The following is a 12,424-nucleotide window of genomic DNA, read 5'->3' on the forward strand; positions in this document are numbered from 1 at the left end:
AACGTATGATTTCTTTTCTGACTGAGCATCTAAGTGTCGGCCATTTGCAATTTTAGTAGTGCATTGGGTAAAAAAAGCTAATGTGTCATGGCTTAACCCCTAGATTATGATTTCTTTTCTGACTGAGCATCTAAGCGTCAGCCATTTGCAATTTTAGTACTGCATTGGGTAAAAAAAGCTAATGTGTCATGGCTTAACCCCTTAACGTATGATTTCTTTTCTGACTGAGCATCTAAGCGTCGGCCATTTGCAATTTTAGTACTGTAGCGAGTAACGAAAGCTGATCTCTTATAGATTAATTACATTTAGGAATCCTTAATTTTAGAAATTAATACGAAAGTTAGGATTACAGTGAATTTTTTTTACTAATATAACTACTTTTGTCATATCTTGACCAGAATCTCTGTCACGAGTCTGACACGTTGTTGTAGGTTAAAGGGTTAAAATTGGAGCGCGTCTTACCGTCCGAAGGTAACATTAAAACACGAATCTTTATACTGTATCGAAGCTATTAGAGAAGTTCGAACGGTGACGATAACGAGACGAGCGATAGTACCGGGAGTGGAGATGAACTGAATATCGCTGGTACGAATTATTTTAACAATAAATAAATTAAGTAAGAATTTGAAAATATCTTTATATGCCTAATAATATTATCGTGCGGTGCGTCTTATGGTCGGAAAAATACGGTAATCGAGGTGTGAATTTCGTCCACTGTTGGGATTCGTTAATTCGCCGCTTGCTTCACCGCGGAAGATGATATTTCAATTGGAGGGAAATTGGAATATAGTCGTGTCCCCGGAGCGTATTCGTTGGAAGATCAGCATCGTTCTATCCAGACCCCTCCTCGCTAAGAAGAACAGTCGGATTCGACACGCAACATTCTCGAGTAATCGTTTCCACGTCCCTCGTATCTCTCACACTCGCCGGATCCCACAAGTCTTTAACTCTCGCTTTATTCGGTTTTTCATCGAATCTCAACTATCGTTTCCTTAGTTCCCACGTGATTCTTCTTAATTCACCAGTTCCACATTCTACAGGGGCCCAACTACTGTACGAAATTTGAAAAAAATTAACTACTATATTTAACTATACTTGGGCTGTAATCTCCTCGCAGTTCTGACGTAGCCCTGATTCTCCTTAAATTCTCAATTTTTCAGTATTCGACGTTTTACAAAAATTTAGTTAATGTAGCAAATTTCATAGAAATCAAACTACTATATTAGTATTTCTACTGTAGTCTCCTCACAGTTCTCATATGAATCCTTTTAATTCCTCATTTTTCCAATATTCATCATTTTTCAAAAATCCAAGTATAATACTAAATTTCACAGCAACCAAGCTACTGTATTAAACACTATTTACCATTAGTACTTCTACTATAGTCTCCTTACAATTCTCAGATAAATCTTTTTAATTTCTCATTTTCCCAATATTCAGCATTTCTCAAAAATTCAATTACAATACTAAATTTCACAGCAACCAAACTACTATATTAAACACTATTTACCATTAGTACTTCTACTATAGTCTCTTCACAATTCTGATATAATTCTTTTTAATTTCTCATTTTCCCAATATTCAGCATTTCTCAAAAATTCAATTACAATACTAGATTTCACAGCAACCAAACTACTATATTAAACACTATTTACAATTAGTACTTCTATTATAGTCTCCTTACAATTCTTATATAATTCTTCACTTTCTCAATTTTGAACATTTTTCAAAAATCCAACTGTAATACCAAATTTCACAGCAACCAAACTACTATATTAAACATTATTTACCATTAGTACTTCTACTATAGTCTCCTTACAATTCTTATATAATTCTTCACTTTCTCAATTTTGAACATTTTTCAAAAATCCAACTGTAATACCAAATTTCACAGCAACCAAACTACTATATTAAACATCACTTGTCATCGATACCTTCGCTATATTCTGCGGAAATTTGTGGAAATAGAGGAGATACCCGGTTGAGTTGGCATCCGTACATACGCAACGGAATCGCGGCGCGGCGCGGCGTAGAGAGATCCTCGGCACTTTCGCCGATTCGCGAGCGAGTCGACCAGTCACGCTCACATTCTTCGGCCTCGCGAGCGATTCGCCCGCGGCGAGCCGCCGGGATATTACGGAGGACGCGCGATTTACCAACATCCCTTCCCGTCCCCCTGTATTCCACGCACGTCCGCGAGGAATCCGTTTTTTTTGCGGCCGCGCGGGTCAGGGGTCGATCACCGAATTCCTCCTGGAAGTTCGACCGCCATTTACAAGTCCGATTTACCGCCGTTCGATCCCTCTTCGTAGCTGCTCGAGGATCGTTCGATGTTCGTTGAAATTCGAAGAAACGAATTTTTGGGAGATTTTCATTTTTGGGTGGGTCAAGATTGAAGTTTGGTAAGAAAATTTTGAAAGTTGAAATTAAAGCTAATCGCCGTAAACTATGTAAGTTTGAATAGAGCACTTAAGTCGTAGGTTGAACTAGTTAATCATTCTTACACTTTCTTAAAACTGACAATCTGAACTCGAGCCATTTAGTCATTGTTCTATTTACTCTACATTCTTAATCTAATTAGTAATCACTCCTGGATTTCCTGGAAACACCAAAATTTCTAACCTTAACTGAATCAATTACCTTTACACGTATCTAAAATACCCAAAATACAAAGTCAATTCCAACAATCACTCTTCCACATTTGCAAAACACTAAAACACGAACTCAGCCACGTCGATTACCCTTCCACTTTTCCAAAGCACCAAAAGTCCAACCTCAACCCAATGGTTTACCCTTCCATGTCTCGAAAACACCAAAACTTTAACTTCAACCCAATGATTCACTCTCCAGTTCCTCGAAACACCAAAAATTCAAAGTGAACCTCATCGATCATTCTTAAATTTCTGTAAAACACCAAAAATCCAAACTTAACCTCATCGGTAATTCTTCGATTTCCTCAAAACACCAAAATTCTAGTCTCACTCGATCAATCACTCTCACGCGTTTCCAAACACAAAAAATCCACAATCAACCACCTTTCCACATCTCCAAAACACCAAAAACATAAACTCGACCTTCCCAAAACACCAAAATTCCAACCTGAGCCCAACAAATCACCTTTCTATATCTCCAAAACACCAAAAATACAAATTCAACTCAATAATTCATCCCTCCACTTCCAAGAATACGAAAACTCAAATTCAACCTCGTCAATCATTTCTCAACTTCCACAAAACCTCAAAATTCTAATCTCAACTCAATCTATCACCCTCGCCTGTCCCTGAAATACCAAAAATCCACACTCAACCCAATAATTCATCCTTCCGTATCTCCGAAAGACCTAAACCCCATACTCAACCTCTCTAAAACACCAAAATCCCAACCTGAACGCAACAAATCACCCTTCCATGTCTCCGAAACACCAAGAACCCAAACTCAACCGACTCAGTAATCCCTCAATCTCCCCAAAACACCAAAAATCCAACCTGAACCCAACAAATCACCCCGACGCCTCCCCAAAACACTAAAAACCCACCAACTCAATCCCGTCCACCTTAAAACCCTCAGTTTCCCGAAAATACACCCAAACACCAATCACGATCCCAACCAAAACATCAACCCGCACACTTCCACCGCACGACTAACGCGTTGCACTCGTCGATCATCGTGAGACGCAAAAACCGGGCACAACCGCGGGGGGCCGGTGGCTCGGTAAGTAGAATTTTCACGCGAATCAAAGCGGCTCACCGCGCCTGCACCGGCGCGGCGTCCAATGATAAATCGCGGAACGGTTTCAGCATCCGTGACCGGTATCAGCGATATTCAGTAGCCTCGGACGGCTGGTTGCCCAATTTAAGGTGTATTCAAGCCGGCACAAAGGGCCCCGCTCGCTCATATGTCATCGTGCGGCGAGGTCTATGGTGGCGCGACTCCTTTTGTCCAGCGCTCCTCCGACGATACATAGATCCGCGGCCATTTACGCCGTCCTCTTTTTAGATCGCTGCGTTACACCACGGCGTCTCGTCTCGTCTCGCCGCCCGCGAATGCTAATTGATGTTACTGACTTCCAGTGACCTGGCCGCGGTGTGTGTGGTCCGCGTCGTGTTTTACAGACACCATCAACACGCCGGTGGAGGACTTTGATGGACCAAATGTTGCCGCGAACGTATCAAGTCTCTGCGTAAACCGATTTTCTTCTCCGTTCGCGAGGAGAGACGTTAGCGATTTTACAGTTTTTGTGGGAGATACTGGAATTGTAGATAAATATAACAAAAATTAAATCTAAAGCCTTCCTAAGACGTACATGTTCCTTTTGCATGCGTTCCAAGAAATCCGTTTAGCTTTACTAAGTACTGTCCGACAAATCTAAAGTGAAGCCTCTGACGTCACGCAGGGACTAAAAGTGGGAGTTGTAGGGGAACTTGCGACGGCTCGCTGTTTGTAAACCAATAGGGATAGAATAAGGCTATCGCACTTACTCTTCTATGAACAATAGACGACGATCGAGTCTCGTTCGAGCAGTCGATAATTCACCGGAATGATATTTTCAAGCGCTCGAAAAAAAATTCAGTTTACGTCGCGCAGACACCATAAACAGGCGAACAGATGCCTGCACGACGCCAGAGGACGTGCATCATGGTAGACTTTATTTTTTTATCCCATGTTCCCAAAATTGTCTCTGTTATTTCGATCAGCTTATTTTACAGCTTAAAATTCAAGCAATCCAATGGTATTTTTTCAAAGTTATTCTACGAGTGGGAACAGTGTCGAATTAGCAATTGAAACTTTAGCAGCGATTATTGCTATGTTTATTGCTACGAAATGAGCCCACAGTCGAAACATTATCTTTAAACGAAGCCGAAATATTACAGTTAAAGTGAGGACATGTCGTCTGATTTTGTCAAATTTTTCAAAATTTTAACATTAAATAGTGGCTGTTTGATGGATTTCATTGGCTGTAAAAAGTGGCTGTCGGTCTGTGGTGGCACGCTATTTTTCATTGCAGCCAGAAATTTTTTAGCTCCCTAAGCAATTATTTAATGCGCCGAAATCTACTTTTATTATCCAGGAATAGGAAAAAAGTATTTACATTTCAGTTTTCTAACTGTTAAAAAATATTAATACATCTCCCGAGGCTTCCTTTACAATAACAATTTATCGTGTATGCGTCGCTTAAAAATGAACGTCTGCGCTATTGAATACGTCTTACGCGCCACCGTAGGTAAGAGGACAAGGCGACCAAATAATTGTTAGTTTTCCGTGTTACGTTATCGACAGCTGACAAATTCGTTTGTCCAAACCATTTACCTACAACGCAACTTCCCCTCAAGCGCCTGCAGTGTAAGACCGAAGAGTAGTGGGGATGATCTGAACCGCCTATTTTGCCTCCATTTTGTTTGGCTGTGACGTCAGAGGCTTCACTTTAGGTTCGTCGGTCTATACCTCGGTCAGGACACATTTGTCGGGGGTGAGACACGCGGATTGGCTAGTTACAATTTCGACTTCGACAAGGGAGGTGGTTGACTATACGCACTATACCTCGGTCAGGACACATTTGTCGAGGGTGAGACACGCGGATTGGCTAGTTACAATTTCGACTTCGACAAGGGATGTGGTTGACTATACGCGATCGGCAAACTATTAAACAAAGAACGAACTAGAGGGACGCCCGCCAAGTGTCGTCCGCACCCTTGAGTGACGCGCGCGGAAACTCGCGTGTCTCGATGCAATAAACGCAGCGGGTAATAAGTCTGGGCAGCGCTTCGTCGCTAGCAAAAGCATACCAAAGTGGAGACGAAAAACCGGAGAAGTTAAAATATAACAAACAAATGTGGACGAGAGCCACGAAAAGAAAAGCATCGAACTTTACCAAATTTACAACTGTTGCGAAGGCCCGTGCCTGGAAGACGCCGTAAATCTAACAGGACGACTAAACAACGTACGAATCTTGAAATTTCATCGACATAAACGAACCGAATTGCACCGCACTCTTCCATTGCGTGATTAAACTCACGATCCGTAATGTCCTATCGCACATACGAACGCCCGTTCTTGGTATTCGCGAGAGGCCGAAAAAGGTGGCCCGAAAAAAGGAAGCAGAAAATTGCCAGCGGAGCCACCAAACCACAAAATCATCCACTTTATCCTCACCCCCGGTTATCATCCACGCGATAGCCGATTCTCGCCGATCTCGCAGACTATCGTAGCAAGCGTGACCGTAACCGTGAACGATGTTGCAAGCCCAAGGCCCAAATTTCCACGCTCCTAACGATCCTCCCGAAAAAGAAGAAAAGGGTCGAAGCTGGACGAAAAAACGATCGGTCGTGAGGGCACGGACACGCGCTCTTTCGATTGATCGTGGCCAGATTACAGATCTCGGGGAATTAATTCGAAAGGGCGAAGGGAGAGTGTATACGCAGCTGTCTCGAGGAGATGGAAACAACGTCCGTGGAATTACGTGTATTTTAAGGCCGAGAGAGCGTCGAAAATCGGCAGCTAGCCGCGGCTAGACGCGGCTGGCTATTATTTTTTACGAAGCACTCGCCCCGTCGAATCGCGTCTAATTCGACGTTTAGCGATTTAAACGTTTGTCTGTGATCGGCCAGGAAGCATCTATAATCTGGCGTTCGGCCGCCGTGCAACTTGGATAGCTGGTGCAGCTGCTCCCTGGAGGAAATCGTCGAGGATGGAGATGGCTGTCGACTTCTTTCGCCGGTTTTTTTTTGGGAGTAGGAGGGTCCTTTGTCTTGCAGGAAATGGCGAGGAGAGAAGAGAGGAGAGGTAGTAATTAGTTAATTTGTGACAAATTTGTAACGCACGGAGCTCTGGAAAGTGGTGAAATTGTTCAAGAAGGGGCAAGAAAGAGGCAGAAAAATTTCAGAGGTACGTGTGTAATATGAAGAGCTCTACAAGGTAGTGAAATTTTTAAAAAGAGGAAAGTTTGAGATAAAGCCTTGAATTCTTAAAAATATGTAAAGAGCTCCGTAAAACAGAAGATCAATGAAATCGCCAAAGACGCCAAATCCTCGTAAGAAAATTTAAAAAGCAGCCCAACCCTACAAAAAAGAAGAATAAAAAATCACAAGAATGAGATGCTAGAAGACAGAAAACACCTAAGCAGTGTCAAAAAAGGACGAAATCGCCCTAAAAAGCAGTAAAAGAACATCAACGAAAGCGTAGTAGAACGTTCAGACAATCCTCCATAAGTCCCAGCACAAAGAGGTTCACAGACGCGAAAAAAAGGAAGAAGAAGAAACACAGCGAGTAAGAGGCATGCGTGCGCCAGTCCCCATCATCGAACCAATGATCTGCCCGCGGTACGGTACGCGTCCACCGTGCACTGTGGGAATCAGGGGTCGAAACGAAGCAGCCCAGAAGAAGAAGAAGAAGAAACGAAGAAAAACTACCGCGAACGAAAACGAAAACGGAAAGAAGAAGTGAAAAGGAGACGACTCGAAGAAGAGGAGGAAGAATAAGGAAGGGGCAAGCGACGGCGGGTAGCATTTAATCAGAGCCCACGAAGTGAAGTGCACGGTACAAGTGTATGTATATAGAAGCCGGTGTATATGGTTCGGTTAGTTTTTGCTTGGGTGGTTGCCTGGAAATTGGCGCCAAATTAGTAAGGAGGACGAGGCGAGGCTCACGCTGCCTTGGGCTGCGTGACGCGAGACATTAAAAGTAACCTCTGCTCTCTGGCTGCTACACCCTCTCTGCCTCCTCTTCTTCTTCTTCATCTTCTTTCTTCGTGTTGTTTCGTGTGGCTCGTTTCTCTACCGAGATCGCGGTGCCACCTCCAACGACTTAGAATCCGTCTGCCATATATTCCTCTTTACAGTTCTCACGTAATTCTTCTCGATATTTCATTCTTTACTAGTATCAAGTACTACTCGCTGAATATGGTACTTTACTTATTATACGGTAAACGCTACTCGGTAACTGGAGTAATTTTTTAATATATTAGACGGTGATTCTTCACTATATTGGACATTATTTACTGACTATAGTATTTTTCCACTATATTAAGCACTACTCACTGACTATAGTATCTCTTCACTCTATTGAACTCTAATTCTTCACTGTATCAAACACTACTCACTGGATAAAGTACTTCTTCACTATATTGGACACTGATTCTTCACTATATTAAGCACTATTCACTAACTATAGTATTTTTCCACTATATTAAGCACTGCTCACTGACTATAGTATCTCTTCACTATATTGAACACCAATTCTTTACTAAATCAAACACTACTCACTGGATAAGGTATTTCTTCACTATATTAGACACTGATTCTTCACTATATTAAACACTATACACTAACTAGTATTTTTCCACTATATTAAGCACTTCTCACTGACTATAGTATCTCTTCACTATATTGAACACTAATTCTTCACTAGACCAAACACTTACTCACTAACTATAGTATTTCTTCACTATAATGGACACTAATTCTTCACTATGTTAAACACTACTCACTAACTATAGTATTTTTGCACTATATTAAGCACTACTCACTGACTATAGTATCTCTTCACTATATTGAACACTAATTCTTCACTAGACCAAACACTTACTCACTAACTATAGTATTTCTTCACTATAATGGACACTAATTCTTCACTATGTTAAACACTACTCACGAACTATAGTATTTCTTCACTATATCAAACACTGCTCACTAATTTAGTCCTTCTACTATAGTCTCCTTACAGTTACCACGCGAATCCTTTTAATTTCTCAATTGCAGAATATTCAAAATTTTACAGAAGCTCAGCCACAATAGCAAACTTCATAAAATCCGAACTGCCATGTTAAACTATACGCATCCTTACAGTTTCCACATAATTCTCTCTAATCCCTCGATTTCCAAATATTCAAAATTTTGCAAACAGCAAATTTCGTAAAATTCAAACTACCATAAAACACCATTTACCAACAACACTTCCACTATATTCCCTTGAAGCATCTCGAAGTACAGAAGATCTGTACGTACGCAACGCGATCAACGATCTTCCCTCTTCTGCTTTTTCCACGTTGCTTCGCGTGGCTCGTTTCTCCACCTCGGCAACGACTTAGAATCCTCTCTTCTCTCCTTCCTTTTCTCGTCTCTCGGTAATCACCGAGAGCGGAGAGGCAAAAAGGACGAAACAGAAGTGGAAATCGCACTTGCGTCGCTTCTTCGCTCGCCTTTTTCTCTTCGAACCTGTGCGCGCAACGGTGTTACAGGAAGGAAAAGGGGTATCACGCCAACGGTTCGGGACAACATTCTTCTCGCCGCCATAGAGCGCGAAAGCACCGTGACGGGACCAAAAGCCGAGGGAGGCTCTCACGGGACCACGCGACCGCCATTTTTTCGCCCGTGAGAAACTTCGTTTGGGGAACTGGAGCACGGAACGTCTCGAAAGTGGATCTTCTCTTTTCCTATTGTTCGCGATATGTAGACTGCAGATTTTTGTGCAAATTTATTTAAAAAAGTATGCAATAAGTATAAAATATACTATAATTTAGATATTTCGGATATTTTTTCATATTACGTTCATTCCGTGCCAGTTTGTACCTCCAAATTTCCTATAAACGCATAAAAATCCGCATTTCGACACTAATTTCGCGGTAACCAAACTACCATAATTTTGAGGATAACAAAAATTTTGACAGAATTCAGTTTAAAGAAGAATTGAAGTAGCGATCTATCTCAGCGTCCACAAAGGGTTAAGTATTTTTGACACCGAGTTTATAAAACCTTTTACTGTTCATTCAAAATAAGAGTAACCTCGCTTTCGTCCGATTCTCCGTTCTGCGCATCTACAGAGGGCGCAGCAGAGGGTAAGACGGAGAAAAACGTAGGCGGTTAAGTTGGGGTTTGGACGTTCTGGTCCCATGCGCAAAACGAGGTTACTCTTATTTTGAACGAAGAGTACTCTATTTTTCTCTCTGGTCGCCTCTTTTCAGGAAGCCGACAAATAAAGGGACACCTTGTACACGTTAAAAATGGAAAAATATGGTACATAATCCTTCATCCGCGAAAAGTTAAACACACTAAAAGTTTCAGACCAAGTTTACAGAACCTTTTCCTGTACTTTACCGCTCTAGTCACATCTTTCTGGACACCCTGTACATATTGGTCGAAATCGCTGGAAGATGGAGTAACTTATAAAGGAGAATTGCTCGGAAATCTGCGAGGGAGAGAATCGAACGTCCATCACTGGCAAACCACCGATCTAACTACGTGGCCCTTCTTTCCTCTCGTTCCGCTGGCGAACCGTTGCCCCGAAGATGCGTGGTCCTGTGGCCTCACCATTAAATTGACGCCCGCTGAGACTCGTATTTGCATAACCCGACGCCATACGACCGATCCTATCGACGTCCTCGCGGCTGCCCGCCTCGTTCGCGACACGCGTGGGAACCACCCTTCGTCCTCCTCTCCACTCTTGTGGACAGCCTTAATGGCGGTCACGTACCCGTCCATGGTCCCCGCGATCTTTCTCCATTTTTCTTCGCAATTCTTCTCTCTCTCTCTCTTCTCTAGCGACACTTCCAAATTTCTGCGTTTTCCAGTGCTCTATCATTTGGAAAACTCTAATTAATCTTCAGGAACTGTGGCTGCATCTTTTGAAGGACTGGAGAAGAGAAAATGGTCGTCGCAATTCCTCGCGAGCGTAAAATAAAATTACAGACTTCGAGCTTAGTGTCTACGATAATATCTGTTACATATTATAGATTTGAAAATAAGACACAAGCGGCGTCTGCAAAGGCGCGTTTCGAAAATAAACCGAAACGAAATGAAGAATAATTTGAGAAGTAAAACACAAACGGTGCATCTTTCGATAGGAATGTAACATTACGTTAAAGCAAGCACCAGTGCGGAAGTGTGTCGAGTTTCCCGCCACCTCTGAAAATATTTAAACAAAGCGAAAGTGCGGAGGGGACCAGCGAACAATCGGACACCCTGTACAACAGACCCGTTGAAAGATCTTCCATCGAATGGAAAAGAAAAAGAGGAAAAGAGGAAAGAAAATGTAAATCTTTCGAAAAATCGACACTTCACATTGTCGAACGATCGAATGAATTTCCTTATTGGAATAATTCGAAGTCACCGTTGAGTCGATCACCGGCTGAGAAAGCGAGGCGCTTTGGTAGGCAGCCAGGTCATCGAACAGAGGGAGGAAAAGAAGAAAGAGGAGGTGGCGGTGTGTGTGTGGGGGGGAAGAAAGGTTGGCAGGCATCCACGGGCAGTATATCACGTGGCAGGGATAAGTTTTTGATCGGCCCTCGGTATACGGATGACTCCCCGCTGCTTGACCTCATCACGCCACGCTATGGGGGTCTTTATAAACCACCATCGACTGCGCGTATCCTAATCACCTTTTGTCTTAAGCCTGCCAAACTCTTCCACGGAGGCTCCCGGTGAACTCTATACCAAACCAAACCACCCGCTTCTCCTTTCGTCGCTATTCCACTTAGATCTTGTCGTTCTTGCCTATATCTATACCCTCTCCTGGATGAAAGTTTGAAAGCAGAGGCACTGCCGACGATTATCGATATGGTGTCGATAAGTTGTTCACCGTTTTCGATATGCACGTCTATGTATATACCTTATCGATAGCTATCGATGCATAACTATCGATATATGACTATCGATTCTTCAATTATCGATTTTCAAACTATCGATGTATAGGTAATCATTAATTCTCAAGTTATCGATATTTATCGAATTATGACTATCGATATGTATCTAACGATTCTCAAATTATCGACACATAACTATCGATTCTCAAACTATCGGTATATCACTATCGATTCTTAAACTATCGATATATGAGTATCGATTCTCAAACTATCGATATATATGTAGGTAACTATTAATTCTCAAGTTATCGATATTTATCGAATTATGACTATCGATATGTATCTAACGATTCTCAAATTATCGATACATAACTATCGATTCTCAAACTATCGGTATATCACTATCGATTCTTAAACTATCGATATATGAGTATCGATTCTCAAACTATCGATATATATGTAGGTAACTATTAATTCTCAAGTTATCGATATTTATCGAATTATGACTATCGATATGTATCTAACGATTCTCAAATTATCGATACATAACTATCGATATTCAAACGTTACGTAAAAGTAGCTTCACGAAGAATTCTTCAACTCCACCTCGAACAATTTCCTCGCACACGGAACGCACGAGACACTTTTGCACCACCCTATACAAACATCAACTGTTTCTCGAATCGATTTCAACAATTTTCCAAGAGGTTGTCCACTTCCTTCGACACCTCGTCACGAAACAGAATTACTCACGCACTGGTTATCCGTCAAAAGTCAAGAACTCTCTAGAAAATGAACCACGACAACTGGAAACCAGGTTGGATCCACGGCAACAAGCTCGAGGAAATCGTT

The 12,424-nt window shown here is 42.0% G+C and overlaps 1 protein-coding gene across 1 annotated transcript in view; it reads left to right on the forward strand.

Moving 5' to 3' along the window:
• The first annotated feature begins 12,364 nt into the window (after positions 1–12,364).
• Positions 12,365–12,424, forward strand: part of LOC108571488 (cilia- and flagella-associated protein 43-like) — an 8,257-nt gene continuing 8,197 nt past the window's right edge. Inside the window, 1 exon segment of the mRNA XM_017933544.1 lies at positions 12,365–12,422. Within this exon segment, the coding sequence (XP_017789033.1) occupies positions 12,365–12,422 (58 nt within the window).

Source organism: Habropoda laboriosa, unplaced genomic scaffold (assembly GCF_001263275.1).
Source record: "Habropoda laboriosa isolate 0110345459 unplaced genomic scaffold, ASM126327v1 scaffold40, whole genome shotgun sequence".
NCBI classification, from domain to species: Eukaryota; Metazoa; Arthropoda; class Insecta; order Hymenoptera; family Apidae; genus Habropoda; species Habropoda laboriosa.